The 21,716-nt window shown below is 41.2% G+C and overlaps 1 protein-coding gene across 5 annotated transcripts; it reads left to right on the forward strand.

Annotated features, from left to right (window-relative positions):
• Nucleotides 1–3,440: 3,440 nt before the first annotated feature.
• pde7a (phosphodiesterase 7A) lies at nt 3,441–21,713 on the forward strand. Of its 5 annotated transcripts, XR_003842287.1 has the most exons (13): nt 3,441–4,525; nt 13,521–13,581; nt 16,472–16,561; nt 17,167–17,330; nt 17,456–17,519; nt 18,211–18,407; nt 18,589–18,720; nt 18,801–18,892; nt 19,080–19,224; nt 19,313–19,409; nt 19,545–19,625; nt 19,710–20,473; nt 20,693–21,713. XR_003842287.1 is itself a non-coding variant. In XM_029528809.1 (12 exons), exons 1-12 carry the CDS (start codon nt 4,388–4,390, stop codon nt 19,991–19,993), a joined length of 1,548 nt encoding a protein of 515 aa, XP_029384669.1. In that variant the 5' UTR covers nt 3,441–4,387; the 3' UTR covers nt 19,994–21,713. The 5 variants fall into 5 exon arrangements, 4 of the variants coding, with proteins under 4 accessions (XP_029384669.1, XP_029384667.1, XP_029384668.1 ...); XM_029528809.1 differs by having other exon boundaries at nt 16,472–16,574; nt 17,177–17,330; nt 18,801–18,898; nt 19,086–19,224; nt 19,710–21,713; XM_029528807.1 differs by having other exon boundaries at nt 19,710–21,713.
• The last annotated feature ends 3 nt before the right edge of the window (nt 21,714–21,716 follow it).

Below are 21,716 nucleotides of genomic sequence, written 5' to 3' on the forward strand. Positions count from 1 at the left end.
GATCTTAATCTCTGAACCACTTTTAACCTGGGGACGGTGATCGTGAGAGAGAGAGACACGCAAAAGCATAGGGTAAAGTAGGATAAAATTTTCTTTGATGCAATTGAAGCGATATTCCCACAGATTTTGTTATTTAATATGTAAATTGGATGGCATGACAAAACAAGCAGTCACCAGTTACATCCAGATCAAGTCCTTAACCAGTGGCAGGCCTTTATATCTTGACAATATTTAATTTGTGTGCATCTGCGTGTTCTCATTAGTGGCATTCATGAAATGCCAATAAAGGTTTTGTCTCTTTATTTTCAAATATTTAGCCATTTTATGCTTTTATTAATTACCAATGCAGAAGTAGAGCTATATGTGAGAAATGTCCCTTTCTGGACACTGAATTTGTTACATTTATGAGCATGGTTATATTTGTACATCAGAGATTGAATGTTTAGATTCTGTTGTTGTTGCTCTTACCCACATTTTTTATGTTACTCAGTCTTTTTTGGTAATCAGTGGAAATTGACACAGTCTCAAATCCAAATTTCAGGACTGATTGAAGGAGCATCATCCTAAAGCAGTTGAGGAGCTGAGTGTGAAGCCTGCTCACCTTTAACAAAGTATAAGGGTGCTATCTAGTGGTAGATTAAGAGCAGATTATGTCCCTTAGATGCACTATTGTCCACTGACATCATTGCAGACGTCATCTAATATGCTTTAAATTGCACTTGGCGTTTGCTGTTGCATTCCAGTATAAGTGATATGGATGGAAATCAAAATTGTCATTTCACTAAGACACAAATTGCCACACATTAACACATCTGGAATTATCTCTAAGCAGTACCAAAGTCTTTCAATCATCTCACATATCTAAGCATCCAATCCATCTCCTTTGAGAAAACAATGATGTTTGCTGCCCGAAAACACATTTACAATTGTTCAGCATTATGCAGTGTAGTTGAGAGCTTTGGAAAAAAATTGCTTACCATAAACCTAAAATCTTCTCACTGCACAATTAGTACCATCTGATTAAAACCAAGCTAAATCCAACCTATTTGAAAATAACCTTGAGATACATTGTTATTAACCCGAACATATTTTTGATTTATTTTTGGTCCACATTGTCTTTGTAGGGGCTCTTTTTCACCACAAGATGGCTCTACATACACAACAATCCATCTTTTTGTATTTGTTGCTGCATGTAGTACACTAGCATACTGCAGTATAAAAATGCTTTTTATTTCTTTCAGGTCAGCCTGATGATAATATTAATCAATTTTAATGTGAGACAGTGACTACTGCAAATGGATTTAAGAATTGAAATGAACAGTGACAAACCAAATGTCTTAGTGAAGAAAAATGCAATATTAGCAGAGGAGTTATGTTGCATAAAATATACAAAAACATAAACTGAACACCAGGAATGTGTTCATATACTTATACTTGTATATGTGTGTGTTTACAGGTGCACATGTCAAACCTGTCAAAAAGCACTATAGGTGTAAAAGTGCTGCGTGGGCAATGAAGTACAAGCTAATAATTCCAGTGATACTCAGTGCCATCAGAGAGTAGCAGGTAAAACAATTAGGGACACCACGGCAGATTGCATTTGACCTCCAGAGAGCTCTCAGCAAGTTGAGTCAGGAGGGAGAGGAGCACTGGGGGCCTCACAAGCAGATACAACACCTTTGACCTCAAGGGGAATCAGCAAGTATGCAGCTGATCTATTCTACATAAGCTTCTGATGTTAGAGTAACTGAGCATACCTGCCATACTACTAAGGTATATCTGTGCAGGGTGTATGTTTGATTGTGTGTATGTGTAAATGTTGCTAAAATGAAAAAAAAAAAAAAATAGTAATGCTTCTCAAATCCCTTTCCCATGTGTACACTTAGAGGTGTGTGTGAAAAATGTGTGCTGTCCTGTGACGTGCCATTGACGTAGTTTTATACCAGATGAAGCAGTTTCGGAGTTGTCTGGCAACAACAGGTTTGTAAACCGTGAAAGTGGAACGGTACCACCCTTGTGAGGCTGACCTTCACTGTTCTGTTTGGAGCAAATACCTCAGAAAATCAAGATGTGACATGTTAGTCATTTACACTAACACTTGGGGAAAAATAGTAGTGAACATGAACTGAAAGGGTTTAGGGCTGCCACAGGTTGTTCCACCATCTAATACAAAAAGGAATTAATTAGAAGTGGAGTCACTGAGAAGCTAGATGAAAGCTTTCATTTTCATCTACTAAAATCATCAGATATTCAGCTTTTGGTAAATTATTCAAAACAATGTTTTAATTAAGCAATGTATTCAAGTTTTAAAGAAGATGTTTGATATTAAAGTCATCCTTTCCCTCTAAACAAATTCTCCAAAGAATCTACTGAAGATGTTCACTACTTGGCAGGTGCTGTTTTAATGCTGAGGGTTTGTGTGGTATTGAATAAAATGGGACATGCTTTCAATCAGAGTACTACATTTTACTTTTAGATGAGTATAATCTAACCTTTGTCTTTGCTGTGTCAAGACAGCCACTTGTGTGATTTTAAAGACAAGTGCTTCCCCTTAATTAAAGTTGAAGTCAATCATGTTATACCTCCAGATGAGTTTGGTATTCCACTGCTACCCCCCCAGGCTGTCAAAAGACACATTTGTTTTTGTGTTTTTTAGTGTTGCCTTAGTTGCCAGGAGAAGATGCAGGACCTCTTAGTGGGGGGTGTGATACATTCAGAGCCAAAGAAATGGACAGGGAGCAGAGTACACCTTCACTGGCACTGGGCCTGACTGTTGCCATGGCACATATACTGCACCCCCCCATAGAAACCTCCAGTTAAAATGTTCATGTTCTGGGGTGTAAATGACCTGCGTTTTTCAAGGGCAGTATGAGGCCAGCTACACCTTATCATGCAAAAAATAAACACAGAAAATCAATAGGCCAGTATCTCAGTGTCTCATTTCGGTGCAAACAGATAAACCCAAACGACACAAAGCAGGCAGTAAAATGAATAAACTCGGTCTACTTTCCAATGCACTCTGTATTTATCTCGAGCCACCACATCCAGTCATATGGAGCAGGTTGTCTCAGCCTTCACAGTGCTGCAGCATTTTTTTTCTGCTGTATTTCAAACTCCCGGTGAGGCTCAGCTCCTAAGTAGTATGAGTCATGAGAGGAAGGTAATCGCAGGCAATGATGTGTACCGCTGCAGGGCAAGCCCCGTTGTGGAGGAATACCCTTGAGAAAGTCCACGCCGTCTGCAAACAACTGCTCATATAGGTCTTGGGATCGCCCTGGCCACCTAGCCAATCACAAGAGGCGTTTCAAACCTCGGTGGCAACATTGACCAATCAGCATCCAGATTACAGAAACTGCCTCAATCCTATTGGTCGCACGCAGACAAGGGCGTCTTTTTTGCTCGCTCCAACAGCACCATCTCTGGCAGGTGGTGTGTGCGTCTTAAACCATACAGTAGGCTAATGTTTAGGGCGACAGGCGGGCAGCTGTAGGGAAATAAACACACTTTAGGTTGCTCATGTGTCGTCTCTCCCTCGACAGTTTTACGTTACGTGCCATTTTACGTGTCCTTCACAGCCGCCGGAGTCGCCGTGAATGAGATGACCGTCGGGGTTCCCCTCTCTGAGCCGGACTCCTTCTGCCTTTCGGTCAGCGGTGAATTAAACAACTGCTCCTTCATCATGCAGCCTCTGAGAAAAGGACGGAAAAGCCCCACATTTTGACTACATTTCGCCGACGGTTTTAAGTTTGAGCAAGAGGAGAAAACCCCTCCGGACTGCGGCGGACAAAGGTCTCCCATCTCGGCGCTGCCTTCACTTCAGCCGCCGGTGTGTTGCACACGATGTGATATGTTGATGACATTTTTGGACGCGGTCGTGCCTTTTGTTTTCATTTCGGGATATGTGATATGCGGATCTGCGAACGCCTCGAAACGCAAATGAGCGGACGATTTTTTCTGCTCTGAAAATGAGGAAGCGCTTTCAGAGAGACCCAGAAAATGGAAAGAAGGTCTCGTCTTCCGTGGGCCTGGATTTGAGTAAAATGAGAAGGAAAGGAGCAAATGCAACAACAGCAGCAGCATGAAAAATTTCCTACAGAATGACACCAAAGGAGGTGAAACGGTGGAGGTAGACAAGACGCAGCATCAATGAAGGCGATCTGTGCAAGTTTTGAGTCGCTCATAATGAACAGAAATACTTTGCAGCAGCTCGATAGCAGATCGTTTCCACAATATTGAAAGATTTTTTTTTTCCCGCTTGGGGAGATTTTCTAATTCACCAGTCATCTATTTTGGCATTGCATTTGTTATCTTTTTCATTATATATTTGATATATACATATATCTATATTTTTTAATATTTTTGATCCGGATCCAGCCCTGACTATTCAATGGAAGTATGTTATCAGCTGCCGGTTTTGCCTCTAGACAGGCCGGTTCCCAAGCATGTCCTCAGCCGGAGGGGAGCCATTAGTTTCAGCTCCAGCTCTTCTCTGTTCGGGGCTCCTGATCCAAGACAGCTGTCACAGGTAAAGAAAAGAAAAATCCTTAGGATAGTTTAATTTGTGTTGCATTAAGTCACAGACGGTTTGGCTCTGGGAAGCACACAGGCCTTAAAACCGGCACCTTTTTAACAAATATAACAATAAGCCACAGGAATCTTGCAGGTGGTTGTTGGATGTCTAGGCCCGAACACACACTTATACCAGTGCAGGCAACAATTTCTTATCTCTTTGACCAAACACACACACACCAAGTAGACATCTCTTAAAACCAGTTTGTGTTTGTGAGTGTTGCCTACAGATAAAGGCCCGCCTGGCTTACACTTTAGCCAGAAGTTTACTCCTGGGACTGGATACATTTGTCAGAAGGAACGTGCCACACTAATATTAACTCCAACATCCCTTGACACATTGACAGAAGAAACATAAATGATTGAGTCATAATTAAACTTCCTGCTTTCACAGTGAACCCTTGAAAATGTGCCTCCGGTAATCATGATATTGATATTTTTCCCCTGCAGTAACAAAACAACAACAGGTAAGCCGAGTAAACTGTCCTCATGTTGTGGTTTTAGTTTTTACTTGACTCTCGTGTTGACAGAAAAATTGGTATGACAGTTGGAGGCACCCCCAATACATTAGCCAAAGTTGAGTCACTGTGAAGTATGAGCTTATGTCTCATAAGGAAAATCATCTGCTATGCTTTTGTCTGGTACACTTTCTTAACTGAGACACACATGTGTCTTCAACCTCAGCTCAGAGAACAGTTGCACATCATGTCATGTGTCAATGAACTCTTTCCCCACAGTGCTGTACTTTTAAGCAATGAAATAGCATCTTTACTATTGCTTCAGTGCTTTTGCATAAAAGCAGCAAGACTCATTCTCATCTCTTTGGGTCATATCCTGCCGGTGGCTCCTGAACAGAAACTCCCGCAACTTTGCATGGCATCTCCCATCACATTAAATATGCATTAAGTCACTGTCTTTGACTGTGCGAGTGATCTCTTCAATGGACTGTCCATTAGTGCTTTGAGCAGGATGCTGCTCCACATAACCACCCATGTGTGTATGCTTTGAACCTAACACACCATCACAGGCAGTTTTGTTAAAGAATAATTCATAGCCGTCCATAGTATAACATTGCACTTGTAGTCAAAGGACATCAATGTTGCTCCTCCTCCGCTGGTTTTCCCCCCTTGGGTTTTAAGTGTTTCAACAGAGATTATTACATGTTGGGCTTTAATTTTCAGCCATCTATACATCCATTCATATAGACAGTTATTATCCTGGCACTGCATTATAACACTGGACTCTTTATAAGAAGTGTTTAAAAAAAAAAAAAAAACCTATTCTCTGGGTCTTTGCAGTCCAAATGAGGGATTCCTGCTAATCAGAGGTCCTGATGCAGTCAGCAGGTGTGAGATGAGATGTTATTGTGCTTCTTGTTGTGAAAAAGGGTATTTTTTTTAAAAGCAGTATGCTCCATGCTGTTTAGTTTGGTTCTACTAAAACAATTTTGAACTCTGTAGTTTTTATGGGGACTTAATGAATTCACACATGAAAAATACATTAATTTTGTAATTTGCATGTGCAACAGTGAAGTGATGAAGCCTTGCTGACATGGTTATTGTTTTTGTTTTGTTTTGTTTTTTCTCTCTCTCTTTAGTAGTGGAGGAACTGGGTGAACATACACGTCACTCAGCCTTTGTCACTGAGCAATTACACTTCTACAAATATTGTGTTTCGGGCCCTATTTATGACCATAAGGGTGCATTTGTCCTTGGTGGCTGCTGTGTTTTTGTGTGTGGTTCCACAGGCCTGTTGTTTGTGGAAGCAGGGCTGGACTACCATTGCAGAAAGAGGCAGTTAGGCATGTGCCTGGGCTCTGTGGGCAGTGGTTTGGCTTGTTGCCAGACTCACAGATGGCCAGAGTCTCAGTCTCTTTTCTTTCTCTGGCTATCTTGTTCTGCTCACTCGCAAGCTTGCTTCTTTCGTTCACTTTCTCTCTCCTCCTCCCCCCCCCCACCCCACCCCAGATGAAGACATTTCCTCACAGAGGACGAAAGACTAGGGCCGAGGACACGATCAAGTCTTAGAAGAATATGTCACTATGTAGCCGTGGAATGCTTATGATTGGGTGTGAATATGCTGTTGAAGAGGCGTTGAAAACGGCAAGGGCATAAAATAAATGCGCTCATTTAGCTATTACAATACCGCAATTGTTTTTATTACAATGCGAGTTGGCTGTTTTCCATTAATTCCAAAAAGTGAAGTGGACGGTGATTTGCATGTTGCTTGTATATGGTGATGCGCCACTCTCTGGCTTTTATGGAATGAAGCAAACACAGCAGTAAGGTGAGTTTCTGCAGGATTAAAAGAACAGGACTCCAAGACTAGGAGAATGCGGTGAAGAGTCAGGAACCCATATAAAACACAAGTCACACATGTATTTGGTATTTGATCTTAATCATTGTTTGGCATCAGCGAACAAGTTTTGGCCCCGACACATAACAGAAATATGTTGCACGGCTGCCATGATTTGGTACTGGCAAAACACATGTCACATCCTTTGAATGAGGCTGAACTTTTTCCAAATAAATAAAGGAAGAAAAAATGCAGCAGAGGTACAAGAATCAATAACCAGATGTACAATATTGATGTGTTCTGAGAAGTGACATGGCTTTTGGCGATAATGAGAGAAAAGCAGTTTAGACTGGAAACACTGATCTGTTGTCATCTCAATCCGTCATATCACAGTTAGATACTATCAAGAGTATGTTGGCCACTGACCCTACATTTTCGCGTTCTCATTTCAGATCTTCAGGCACAAGAGATGATGATAGGCTTGTGCGTAAGGGTGGAAGATAGTGCTGGCTGCCTTCTCCACACTTGGGATGTTTCTGTGCAGAGCCTGATAAGGAATACACTATAGTGCTTCTTTCTGATGGAGTTACTTTGTTGATTTTAACTGAACCGATAAGGTTTTGTTTTTTTTTTTTTCTGCACTGTGCCATCGGTTTGACGTCGTTTCAGGATGTGGTAAGAATGCTGAAGGAGCTGTTCAGACTCTGAGCCTGGTGTTTCACAACCTTTCACAAAAACTTTAACCCTTGTGCTGCCGAAAGTTAGCTTTTCTCAGAAGTGTGCGTGAATGAGCTGGAAATCACGGGACAGTTTGTTATTAAATGAGGATGTGTATTATTTGGTAAATATACCAGAGCCAAGCCTTACATCCTGTCTTCATTTAAACATATACACTCTTTCTCTGCTGGCCTGCCTCTCTCTGTAAGGGGGCCCCTCTTATCACATGACCATTCTGTTTTTTTGCTGCAGTGTTGAGTGCAATCAGCCATGAGAATGTGGCTCCACACATCAACACACTAACAGACACAGTGTAAGTGGCCAACTGCTCTGGCTGAATATTAATCATATTTCCTTTAATAGTGATACAGCAGATGACTCTGTATCGGAAGGGAGAGCTTAATGTACCGGTGTTACTTGTTAAAATCCTTAATATTTGCTGACAGGTGTGCTGTTTGGAGACCTTGGGTTTGTTTCTTTTCCTCGGAAAGTTAAGACATTCAAGGCTGGGGGGGGGCTTATGTTGGCCCAGTGAAGGCTTGTAAAGAAACCTTAAGTAATTTTGTGACTATGAGGTTGAAAGTAAATTGGCCTACTACTTGAGAAGCATGATTCTTTCACAGTCTTGTCATTCGCTGACTAAGGCACCACGCCAATTCACCAGAGGCCTCTCCTCAAACCAGCAGCCCTCTCTCAAACACTCATTGCAGCTGGAGTGTATCAGAGTGGACCGTGTCCTCATAAAACACTCTTACAGCAGGTAGACTCCATCTAGGGCTTTTGTGTATGCAGTGGCTGGAGCACAAACACACATGTACTCACTCACTCAAAACCTGTTCACATTTATGGCCTAGCACTCAGTTACTGGAATGTGCCGTCCCACACAGCACGGCACAACGCTGCAAGAGGTCAAAACTCAGAAGGAAGCTTTCAGTTTATGAAACCGTGCTGAGTCCCGCTGCTTTTATCTCGGGAATTTACATGTGTGTGGTGTGCGTGTGTGCACTGTTTTGTTTCTGATATGTCAGTTTATAGGAATACCACTGGCTTCCTCATTTGCTTGTCCCCAGCTGACTTACTGACTATGCAATAGGCCTGCCTGTCTTCAGCTACAACCCAATTTCAAAGCCAAATGACATCATGAAGGCAGATTTTATGTCCGTTTCAATTGAGGAAGTGTGAGAATGCGGCCCATTGAATGCCATTCAAAAACTGTAAGACTCCAATATCAGCTCAATCACAATTCCATGATGAGAGGAGACCGTGCTTGACAAAGCCCCTAAGTTGCTTTGAATTTGAGGTTTTGCAGCTCAGTCGGTGCCTTTTGATTCAAACATGCAGACAAGCACTACGTTTGCTTTGAGCAAACAGTCAGAGGCACAAAAAGCAGATATTCAACACACCTTTACCACTGAATAAAACCAGACTTCAGTAACGTTGTTCAAATTCATATTTTTGAGTCTTTGTAATATTCTGACTTATAGAGTAAAATTAACAACATTAGAAATGTTGAAGGGCTAGGAGTCTGAAGTTATGACATCACGTGACCTTTTGACCTCAAACTTTAGTTGTGTGACTCCAGGCATTAGGACTAAAGCGAGGTAAGAAACAGAACCGTGTGTAAACAAGCACATGTGGATTTGCAGGGAGCATAGTAAACGACCTGTTATGTTAGTAGTAAACCCCAAACAAAATGGAATTTGGTTTGCTCTCAGACTGCTGAAAACAAATATCTTTTGACAGCAACTGAAGATGTTGGGAAGGACACACTAACCACTTTGTGATATTATTAAACTGCTAACCGGACCTAACCCTAACAAATGTTCTTGTATTGAGTTTGGTGCTTGTTATGAATGTAGATCCAAATTTTAAAAAGTTTTATATAAAAAGATGTATATTGTACCCTGGACTCATTTTGTACCCTGTTTTATTAATAGTTTGTTTTGAGTCAGCTTCTTATTGGCACAAGCAAAGTGTCAAAATCTAAGAGCCAAAATATGCTAAAGTTTCACTAAGCAGTCAAGTGTACTATTGCACCATATATTGATGTTTCAAAAAGTTCTCTCTATCAGGATACATCGCAGGGGTAAAAAATGACCTCATTCCTTAAGAAACTGGGTGGTCAAATTCCTCCATCCACCATGAAATGGAAAAAAAAAACCCGAAAACATTATAGACCAACAGATTGGTTGAAATTTTAATCCCAGCCTTGCCTGGTTTGATGCCAAAGGCTATGGGTCAAATGCAAAATGGCAACCAGTGAGGCTCAGCAGTGAAGCTGAACCCGAAGTCCCACAAAGCTGTAATTTCTGTAATGGTCACCAGACACTGGAGCCAAGAGCTCAGACTACATTGATATCATTTAAAAAATCTACCAGATTCTCTTCCTCAAATTAATGTTGTTTTTTTTTTTCCCCAGCAAAAATGTAAAGTTAAGACATGTTTTATAACAGAAAAAGACTTAATTCAAGTGGGAGTGAAAACTTACTGATGGTTTTTCAGGTCTTCTGTCTGTACTTTTTTTATCAGCCTATAATCAATTGGCAAGCTTCCATTTACTGGATAGTTGTGCTGTGACGCACCACGATCAGAAGCTGTGATATGGGCATTCTAGCGCCCATATTTTTAGTTGGTGGATTGAAATTCACCTCTGCTATGACTGTTGTCTGATTGCCTTTGTAAAACCAGTTCACTTGCTTTGCAAAATGAAAGTCTCAGTCAAAGAATTAAGCGCTTTGGAAAAATATCCACATCTGCTGTAAGTGCTCAACAGCTTCGTTCAGGTAACAGCAGTCGGATCACTATTCTCAGCCACCAGGTCTTTCCAGTGGCCTGTGGGAGGCTCGTGTGTTGAAATCAGTTTCTTCAATGAAATCGCATTGAACTATCCCCTCAGTGAAAAAATGTAATTCTGAACCGAGAATGCAATTCAAATACAAACAAGCACAACATACTGTTTTTAATTTTGAATAGGCTTGTGACTTGTGACAAGCATGTTGTTCGGTCAGCGTCAGTTTGAAGAGAGTAACCACAAATTCACTGTGCTTTTCACATGATATGATTTGAGCTCATTTTCACATTAAATTTCTGATGATTGCGCAAAGACTGACAGCAGATGAGGACTGTAAAACTTAAGATCTTAACTAAGTAAATGAATTGCACTGTGATTAATTTCAAGTCATCCCTTTCACACCCTTCACACAGATTTCAGAGGGACTGAAACTGATGTCAGACTACAATAGGACCAGGGGCAGATGGCTTTCATGTGTGTTGGCAGTGTGATGCATGTGTTGTGGGCTGGCCATTTCAAGGGTAAAATGGGACTTTACGCTCCATTCACAGTGAGAATTTGACATTGAGAAAATGTTTTCTCTGCTGCCTCCTTCTTAGAACTGAGAAGGGACGACATGCCTGTATCCACTTAAGTGCCAACTGGTGGCAGCATGAGTAAGTGTGTGTGTGTGCGCACGCATTCACGCACTGCAAACAAGCTAGCTTTGGCCAAAAGGTTTGTTTGGGCAAGTGTTGGCAGGGCTGGTCACTCTTTTCATTCCCAGCCCTAGAGCCAGAATTATACAGTTCCCACGCATGTTACAGCCGATACCAGCCCTCTTACACTCATGTACGTGCACGCACACAGACACACACACATAAAATCAGACAAGCACAGCCCATGCGTATATACACACACAATCTATAATGTTCACACTAACCGCTGGTGCTGTGTGTAAACATAGAGGCCTGTTGACACTAAAATACAGCTTTGCAGATTACCCACCCTGAGTCAAGCTGTTTGCTAGGCGGTAAAATATTAGCTTTGGATTGGCGGCTGTCATGAGCTTAGAGGACAGACAGCGTCAGGTGTGTATGTGTGTGAAGATGATTCGCAGTCACCCTAGAAGTGAGTATACAAGCAGGTACATTTTGTGTGTTAGTGGTGTGGTTATTTGGCAGTTGTTATTTAATAATCCAAGAGTGTTACTGTGCTGTGGTTCATCTTCTATAAACCTGAGCAATTGACTGACCTTTTCTTAAAATCAGTTTGATCATGATTAGCTGACTGTAGTTTCTGTCCGTTGCCATTCTGTCAGCCAGCAAACCAACAAATAAGCAACAAGCCAGTGTTTTAAACAATGTGCTTGCCCACCAGTCGGCTTCATGTGGAATGGGTAACATCAAATCAGATTATTATATAGCGCCAAATCATAACAAGGTTACATCAAGGCTCTTTACATATAGAGCAGGTCTGGACCAAACTCTTTCTAAAATGATTTAAAGAGACCCAACAGATCCCCCAATGAGCAAGCACTTGGTGACAGTGGCAGGAAAAATTTCTTTTAAGAGGCAGAAACCTCGGGCAGAACCAGGGTCGGAGGGGGGTGCAAAGTTGCATAGAGCAGGAATGAGGATAGTCCCAGAAAGGAGATGGGAGAGTGAGCCTGGAGGTGGGCCAGGATGGACCAGGGCCGCCACATCAGTGCTACCCACAGTGGCTGTCTGTCAACAGATCAAATATGCAGCAACCACAGTTGTACTTTCTACAACTACCACTTAGCTACTGCCTCTGCTGCTGCAGCTACCTCCTAGAGAGGGATAAGGTTGGCACTAAATGTTGCTGTATCAACTTTATTTCTGCAGGAATAACATTGTGTAGTTTCACAGATGGCCACTGTAACTCTGTCTGTAGGATAGAGCACATTGAGACTCTATAACTGACTTATTCAAAACATGCACATCTAATTACTCCAATGACCGTTTTTTCCAGGAAACAGTAAGATCACATCGATCAAAATCTGATCAGTTTCATGACATGTATTGGAAAACGGATTTAAAGTGTTTATTCGAGTAGAGCTTTGAGTGGAGTTTGATGTAGTTTAATACAGTTCAATACAGATATACAGTCCTTAGGGTGACAAATGTGTTGCAATTAATTTTTTATGAGCAAACAACTGTAGTTTAAAAGTAGTAGCACAACACTGTAAACTGCAAAGTTACTAATCCAGATCATACTTCAAGAATGCTTGCTCTGTTTTTGCTTTTCATTCAACCATTTCATTGTCTTTTGTGTTTCCTCAGTCCACAATGTTGAGGAAAAATGTTGAGAAAATGTCACAGTCTAGATCAACTTTCATTGAGTTTGCAGATAATCTCTAAACCTGCTGGTGGACATCAACACTCCCTATTGCTTTTTTTTTTTTTTTTTTTTTTTTTAAGAAAAAAAGTCTGCTTTGGATGCAGCTGCCAGTTTGAATGACAAATTTGGTCTTATAAGGAAGAAATTTAAAGAAAGATTTTATTCATAATTGTATCAATTATAAAGTTGTTCTTAGTCTATCAAATGCTCAGCTTTTGAGGAATGGGAAGCTGTTAGGTCTCATCTGTTATGATGGACAGATCCACTAAAGTCAATTCAAATGGAAATTCAAATTCATTCAAATTGCATTCACCTGCTGATGTCAGAGAAAAGGAAAAATTGCATAAGAATGTTCTGCTGCATTGTGCTGTTCTCTAAAACATCTCACTGAAAACTTTGGAGGGGGCAGATCTTTTTGGAAGCGACCCAAAATAATTTCTATTTAGAGGACTGTGGTTTTTGTTAGTGTCCGTGTGTCCGTCCACTTCCCACAAATGTTTCTCACATGACTGATAGCAGCAGTCTAAGTGCTGCAGTGAAACTGTATGTGTGTACACACACACACACACACACACACACACACACACACACACACACACACACACACCAACAGTAGCACCACGCTGCACCACTATTCACTTATTGCTCTGTGAATGTAGATAAATGCCTTTGTTATATTATTATTATATTTTTCACTTGTGTGTTTGGACTGTTGTGGTAATTTAGGGCATTGGTGGGACCTTACATTACATTACATTGTCATCAGCTATAAACATTTACTGATTATTCCTTTGTGTCTGTTCAGAGACGAGGGGCCATCTCCTACGACAGCTCTGACCAGACAGCACTGTACATTCGTATGCTAGGTAAGTCTTTCCCCTCTCTTAATTCATACACACACATGTGAATGCACAATGCACATACTCACACTTTCCAGACATCAGTAGGTATATCTCCTCCATGATCATGTTCTTTTCTAATACACAATGGCTTAAAAAATAGTGATGTGAGAAATGGATGAATCAGCGAGAGAGAGAGATTATGAAGAGATGAGGACGTACGAAAGTGCCTGTGCAGAGTCCACTCAATCCCTGGCCTTTTGGTAATCTCTCAATCACAACAGGCTTTGGTTTTTTGTATCTGCTGGGTTGAGTGTCTTTGAAGCTGATCAGATTTGCTAAGAGAGCAGGATTTTATTTGAACCTTAAACAGACTAATGGCTCAGAAGCAGTGAGTTTCTGTGTTCGTGTTATGTATGTGCGTACATATTTCATCTGTGTGTCTCAGTTTGTTCAGTGCTGCCCTGAGTGACTCTAAACAGGATAAGTAGTTTAGGAAATGGATGGGAGGATGGAGGGCTCATAGCTCTGCAAGGCAGATGAAGCCAGATGCATCAAGGAGGCTGTCAGTCTTGGCTTCCTCATCAATAATGTTGTTGGGGATAGTAATGTGATTTGAGATCCGGTGCTGTTGGCAGCAAGTGACCGGTAAGAAAAAGGGTAAGAAGAACTGCTCGGTGTTTTCCTGATATCAGATAGCTGTTGTGAAGCCTTGTGAATAGTCAGGGAGTATTAAACAGAAGGGGCAGTTCAGGGTTTACTGAATGTCTTTGCTGAAATCCTATTTGCTGCAGCTTTCACATTATATTGCTATACTTTGCTCCTCTCCAGCTTGGTAATGCCCTCAGGTTGCCTGCCGCCACATGTGTCTAGTGACAGTAAAAGTAATTTACTGTGCTGACTGAAGGGGCTTTAGCTTTTTAATCATTTTACTTGGCTAAGTATGATGTCAGGCTTATACGTCATTAGCATAAAACATCTGTCTGTGGAGATTTTATATTAAATTGTGTGTGAGGAGAGACACACTAATGCAGGCTGGTTTTTGTGCGAGCCAGGTTTCAGTTGGCCGAGTTAATGCTGATGTGCTTTCAAATAGCAGGACTCAGAGCTTTCGCCACATCAGTTATAATGACATGACCTACATCCACCCCAGAGCGCCAGCACTAATGCACTGCAGGGGAAACATGCACCCTGTGACTCTTAAAACTCTCTAATCACATAAATACGCACACACACGCACACATGCTGAACCCTAGCACATGCATCTGCAGATGTGACAGATGTATGTACATGTTTGTACATGCACACACACACTCGGTGTGTAGGAGTGCATGAACTAAGTGTTCTTTTTTTTTTTTTGTTTGTTTTTTTTTCTGGTCATAATTGAGTTTTTGCACGTGAAATGTCACAGATATGGATTCACTCTCCACATTAATACCAGAAACTTTACATACAGCTATTAAAACATTTATATTGAGCATCATTATGCCTTGAATTGTAATTCTTAGTTTTTGGTATTTTGATAGGAGCTTGTGTAGTATTCAAACAGCTGTTTGCAAGTAAGTAACATGTTGGTTGGGGAAACACACCTGTGTGACTGCTTTTAATTTAATTCTGATGCACACATGACACAATCAGAAGCTGGACACATACCATTGCACTGTTTAGCAGTATATTGCCATACAGCGTCTTGCCATACATGGAGTGTTGCCTGGAACACACTAGCATTTTAATGCATCAGTGTCATAGCACCATCCTGTCACCTCACTATGCTCTCACTGCTCCTGACTGCAGTCCACAAGCAGGCTGACCGCCGTCTGGCCTGTCCCTGTTCCTCTGCCTGACTAATAAACAGTCATAGATAGACTATAGATCACTGTCAGTGGCTCTGAGTACTAATTGTAGAGCAAGCTGTCCTGACATGGCATTGCATGCTCAGCTGTTTGATTGATGTGTCTGTCCTTTGGATTTGGGGGCATAATTGTGTGTCGCTGTGACGGCATATGGACAATATCCATCAGACTTGGGTCAAATAGTATTTTCAAAATCACATCTTTTGCTTGTTTTAGTTTGCTTGGAGTACCAAAATGTTGGGCTTTACTTTACTGTTCCTGAAGAGAAGTGGAGCTTTCTGTACTCATTATAATAGAGATAATTTTTGTAATTCTTATGAAAAGCTGAAACATGATGGGAGGGTTTTCTGACTACATTCTGGGTTGAATTATTTACAAAAACGACACCATGCCATTTTTATAAAAACCAATGATTGATTATTTGGTTCACATTTGCCAACTACATTTCCCATGAGGATCAGACACATTTAATCTAAATCTAAATCTAAAACAAAAAGGATATAATGCTGCTGAACCAGACAAAATAATCAAATGTTTTGTCTTTAGAATTGAGCTGTACTAAATTGTAAAGTTATGAGTTAAATGCATCTATATAGCAAGTTAAAAGTGCATCACAAGTCTAGTTATCACAAAATATTAGAAAGGCAGGGTTGTAACAAACTGCAAATTGCTTAAATGAAACAAAACCGCAAAATTAGACAGATTAAGTTTAGCAAGGAAAATAACAGTAAGGTATAAATTCCCATTTATTAATCTACTGTTAGAAAAACCAGAAACACTTTCAGCTTTTCAGAGGAATCAATGAACGCACTTCTCTTATTAAAAACATATAGAAAGGCCTCTGGAACATAGGCTTGCTAAAAAATGGCTAAAATTTCAGATCTTTTAATCTCTGTACACGGTCCAGGTGCAAAGCCCATCCTTGTGGCACTTAAGCTAAATAAATTCAATTATATAATGCAAAAAAAAATCATAATCTTAAATACTACTTGGCCGAACACCTTCAGACACCTTTGTCTTCAAGCAGCATGAATCTTGAGGAAATAAGTGCTAATTTCTTCTAGGAGATGTGAGAGTGAGAAGTCAGGTTGGATTTGAACCAGAACGAAGAAGCTCCCACCCATACCTGTGCATCGACTTCCGAACTCTTCACAGTGAGTGTGAATCGTCTTCATCTTCCAGTTGGTATCAAACTGTAGCTCCAGATGTCTGACAGATGCATGCGCAGTGCTTTCATAGTATATTTCACATGGCGATAAAGACCAAGGCTTGTCTTTGTGTAAACTTTGTGAGAGACTTTTTATCAAGTTTTGTGAATGAGTGTGATTAAATAACAAAGTTCATACTCCTGAAAATGTTCTTAACAAAGCATTAATCAGTTGCAAACTCACGAGGTGTGCATGTGCATTCATATATGCGCATGTGTGTTGACATTTGACCCTAAATGTAATCCTTCCGCATGCTGACGTGTTTCCAGATAGCAGCCACGGTTTATTCAGACACAGTGCCTTTGTGTGTGAATGAGAGGGAAAGACCACTGACAAAGCACGTCTGCTGTGTGATCCCAGACGAAAGGCTTATGAGTGGGCGGCTGTGTCAGCAGCAACTGTTTGCATATCATTGTGTTGGTGTCAGAACCTCTCAGATTTTGTGCAGCCCAAATGAGTCATAATAAGCTGTTGAAATGTCTTTTAAAATGGTTTCTCACATGTTCTATCGATCATCTATCAAGTATATGTGTGTGTGTCTATGTGTGCAGCGCGGCTGAGCTGCGCGTCCGCATCAGCCAGCTCTGAGCCTGAAAGGAGGGTCCACAGACTGCTCAGCTTCCAGAGGTACCTGCACTCGTCCCGCCTGCTGCGAGGAGTCCCCCAACAGATTCCAGTCCACATCCTCGACGAGGACTACACTGGACAGGCCAGAGTACGAGACCCGCCTCTGCTACAGAACGACCTCTACTACACTCCTAAAACGATGAGATGATGCTTGTTCGCTCTGTTGAAACATCACATAATTAATTGTGTGTTTCTCTTTTCGCTCTCTCGTAGTGCATGCTGGAAAAAGTCGGAAACTGGAATTTTGACATTTTCCTCTTTGATAGGTTGACGAACGGTAGGTAACATTTTCTGTTAATAAGTCGTCTTAAAAGTCAAGACAAGAGAATTAATGCAGCACAGGTTGGACAGTCGAGTATAATCTAAGCTTTAGATTTGTTGGATGGCCCATACAGAGGATTTTACTGTGTGAAATCAAAATCAAAAGGATTACTGATTCACTTTGTTTTACTAATGACAGAAACATCAGTTGTGGGTTTCGGAGAGGACGATATGGGACTTTCAGCTGTAGTGGATAGGAGAATAGTGTGGAAAAACGCAAATGAAACATTTTGGTGACACCCCTGAAAAAGAAACAGCTTCTCTCTACATTTTCTGTTTTCAGCTTGTTAATAAAATGTACAGAGGGAATATATTGGTAGGATATTTAGTAAGTAGTAGACTTTTTTACATTTCTGGCAGCAACCTCATTAGATCAGAATGTGCTCCAGCCACAGGATATGTTCTGCCATGTACCTGTCCTGACACGTTGACTGTGAACCTCAAAAACAAGAGAAAAGACCGCAGTACTTGGTGCTTAAGAAAGAATAATGATTAAAAATCCTGAACAATTATTTAAAATGACATTAAGGTAAATTGACAAGAATTGGATGTGGTTATAAAACTAATGGAATTAGCTGATGTTATTTTCCTGTGTGATTATTTTTATAGTTTCCTTATTCTGGTCTGCTTCTCTGATTCCTGTTCAGGAAACGGCCTGATCACCCTGACCTTCCACCTGCTGAACCAGTATGGCCTGGTGGAGCTCTTCCAGCTAGACATGGTCAGACTGTGGAGGTTCCTGGTCATGGTCCAGGAGGACTACCACAGTGAGAACCCCTACCACAATGCTGTTCATGCTGCAGATGTCACACAGGCCATGTACTGCTACCTGCAAGAGCCCATGGTGAGATAGACAAGGGCTGCTTGAATTTTCTAATTTAAAAGTAAAATTTCTTTTCAAACTTCTCTGGCTGGGCGCAGTAAAAACTTTCCTTTACAACCATCAATCCAACTCATATATTGTATGCATTTTATTTTAATGGTCGGTTGTCATTATTTTTGTTTTCTGTGTCTTGTGAATGCAGCTTGCAAAGTCTCTGACCTCCTATGACATTCTGCTGGGACTGATAGCAGCTGCCACACATGACCTTGGCCATCCTGGGGTCAATCAACCTTTCCTCATCAAGACTGACCACTATTTAGCTACACTCTATAGGGTAAGACCTCTTAACACTCACTGTTTAGCGTGCCAGAACTTATTGATGAATGGTCTCAAAATGTATTTTTTCAACAACAGAATACCTCTGTTCTGGAAAACCACCACTGGAAGTCAGCAGTGGGTCTGCTCAGAGAGACTGGTCTGTTCTCACATCTGCCTCCCGAGGACAGGTCAGTGTGACACTGAAATGTTGATAAACACTTCACAAAAACACACTGTACTGGAGAGTGTGTTATCTCACAAATTTAAGTTAATTCAGGGGACTTTTGGTACTTCTATGTAGATGCCATAGTCAGTACTTAAAAAAAGATTGTTTGTTTTTGTTTTTTATAATGAATGTACTTTATGACTCCCCAGCCTGAGCTTGGAGAGAGAGTTGGGCTCTTTAATCTTGGCCACAGACATCAGCAGGCAGAACGATTACTTGTCCAGGTTTCGCATGCACCTGGACCAGGACAATCTTTGTTTAAGCAACGCCAGCCACCGTCACTTCATCCTGCAGGTCAGCTGCCTATTCTGTTGTACCGGTATGATCTCTGCATCAAGAATTGTGTGTATTCATATTTAGTTGTTATTCCCACCCTGTGCAGATGGCCCTGAAGTGTGCGGACATATGTAACCCCTGCAGACCCTGGGAGCTTAGCAAACAGTGGAGTGAGAAAGTGACAGAAGAGTTCTTCCAACAAGGTTGTCTTCAATTTCTCATTTCTCTTTTTTTTTTTTTTTGCACTTTTGAGTTTGTTCTCTGAGCATTCTCTGTGTGTCCACTATATTTGTATAATAATAATAGCACGTAGGTATAAAAATTGTTTTATTCTCTAGGAGACATTGAGAAGAAGCACAAACTTGAAGTCAGCCCACTTTGTGACAGAGACGCAAACTCAGTTGGCAACATTCAAATAGGTAAGTAGCTGTTTTTTGTATATTTGTTGTGTCATAGTTATGTTTCGCTTTAATCTGCATCTGCCACTTCCTCTCCTGCTTCAGGCTTCATGACGTATGTGGCAGAGCCGCTGTTTGCAGAGTGGGCTCGTTTCTCCGACACACGTCTTTCTCAGACCATGCTAGGCCACATGGGGCTGAACAAGGCCAGCTGGGGTGGCCTGCAGCAGGAACAAACTTCTGTCTCTGAGGAGGCGGAACCCAGCACAGCCAGCGCCGGCACAGAGGATGCCGCCGCCGCCGCCGCCGCCCGAAAACAAGGCAGCACAGCTACAGCCGCAGGAGGAACCCGCTCCAAAGAAATACCTCAGGGAAACAGAGAATCCTGACACTCCTCGTGTGCCCTTTCACCTCAGCTTCCCAACCCACAACCCCTGGCTTCAAGGCCTCATCACACAGCTGGGGCCCGGTGGAGTATCCATTAGCCTGCTGCCCCACCTGATCCTAACACCTTAATGTTTTGTTGCTTTAGCCTCCCATCTTGATAAACCACTGATTTTATTTAATTTATTTAATTTTAATTTCTCTTTTTTGGCATAGAGCAATACATAGATACCTCATTTGGCTACTGCTGTATTTTCTGTTATTTGCTTTGTTTTATTTATTTGTCCACCGTAGTTTTGGCATTGCTGACTGAACACACGATATTTTGTGTTGGTGAACCTTACAGGGAAAGCAGTATAAGAACTGAAGACATTTTTCTGGTATTTTGAAGTGCCATTTGAAAACAAAGAATTGAAGAATGATCTGAACTGAATTGACTGAGACAACTGGAGTATTCAGACACAAGACCCTCCTCAGACTTAAGAGTAATGCCACATTGCATTTGTGTTGAAAATTCCTCCTCATGTAAAAACAGCAAAAAAAAACAAAACAAAACAAAAAAACCTAAAGAAAACTTAAAAAAAAAAAAAAAAAAAAAAAAAGAAAGAAAGAAAGAAAAATGTGACAAGCCCAGTCCTTTTGCTGCCTCTATGAAGACTGTTTACGCATCTCCTTGTTTGTTGTTTCTTTCCCTTGAACTGAAGCGAATCATGTCGGCTCCACGGTTTGCCTTCGAAGCACAGATGTGAAGAACCACTTGTTTGAACTGTCATCCCACTGTTGAAGCCATGAGGAGAATCTTATTCAAACACACCAGATGCCATAAGCAACCCTGCCTGCGCTAAAATGTGTTCTTGCACTCCAACGGCAGTGTTGAGTGTACAGCTCGGTCTCCACGACATCTCCAAGACACCCTCTGAAGGTATTGTAGAAATTAGACCTTTTCTGATGATGTTACCGGATCTTCCAGTGCTTGTTGAACTCGGGGTAGCTTCCCTCCCGCACTGGAGATCAGTTATTCACTGCACATGCATCTCACCTGGAACTCCACTCAACACAACTCAACTCGCTCAGGGTTTTGCCAGTCTCTTATTTGGAGGGAGAGGGGGAAGAGGTGACTGCAGGCGATGCAAGGTTGTATTTTTTTTCTTTCCCCCCCTTCCCTGGCTAGGATCTACTGAAGGAGACTTATTCTCCACAGAATGTCTCTCACAGCCACATGCAACCTAAAGGACTGCTCAATTGATGCCTTATAACTATGCACAAAATATGCTAAGTGACCAAACCAACTTCTGTTCCCATCAAGTGCATGGTGTGCTTGTCTTTGAATGCACTGTCCGATCCCTTTGCCTTTTTGTTGTGAGGAACAACTTCAGCTGTCCTTTTTTTTTTTTTTTTTTGTACGGAAACAAAATGGTCGAGTGACTTTGAGCATTCCATTACTTTGTGTTTGGTTTGTCTACTTTGATTCTGTACAGTGGCACAAATTGTTTGTGTTTAAACATTTTGAAAGATAACAGGTGCTTTTCTTACTTTAGCTGATTTGTATTTTGCTGTAAGTGCTGTAAGACTGTTGATAAAACTGTTTACAATTTGTTGCGACAGCCATTTTTGGGAAGACTTCAGTGTCGAGCCAGATTTTGTAAAAGCTTTGCTGTATTGACCTTTTTGATACATGCCTGTTGCAGTTACAATTTGAATAATAAAACCTGTTGACAAATGTTTGAC

This window comes from Echeneis naucrates, chromosome 20, assembly GCF_900963305.1.
Source record: "Echeneis naucrates chromosome 20, fEcheNa1.1, whole genome shotgun sequence".
Classification (NCBI taxonomy): domain Eukaryota; kingdom Metazoa; phylum Chordata; class Actinopteri; order Carangiformes; family Echeneidae; genus Echeneis; species Echeneis naucrates.

What these genes read in the sequence shown, in the direction of transcription:
- pde7a (XM_029528809.1), top strand. Translation starts at nt 4,388, where the DNA reads ATGGAAGTATGTTATCAGCTGCCGGTTTTGCCTCTAGACAGGCCGGTT. An exon ending in CTTCACAGTGAGTGTGAATC is followed by an intron (nt 16,575 to 17,176) that starts GTCTTCATCTTC and finishes AGCGCGGCTGAG; the next exon opens with CTGCGCGTCCGCATCAGCCA. An exon ending in CCTCCCGAGGACAGGTCAGT is followed by an intron (nt 18,899 to 19,085) that starts GTGACACTGAAA and finishes CCCCAGCCTGAG; the next exon opens with CTTGGAGAGAGAGTTGGGCT.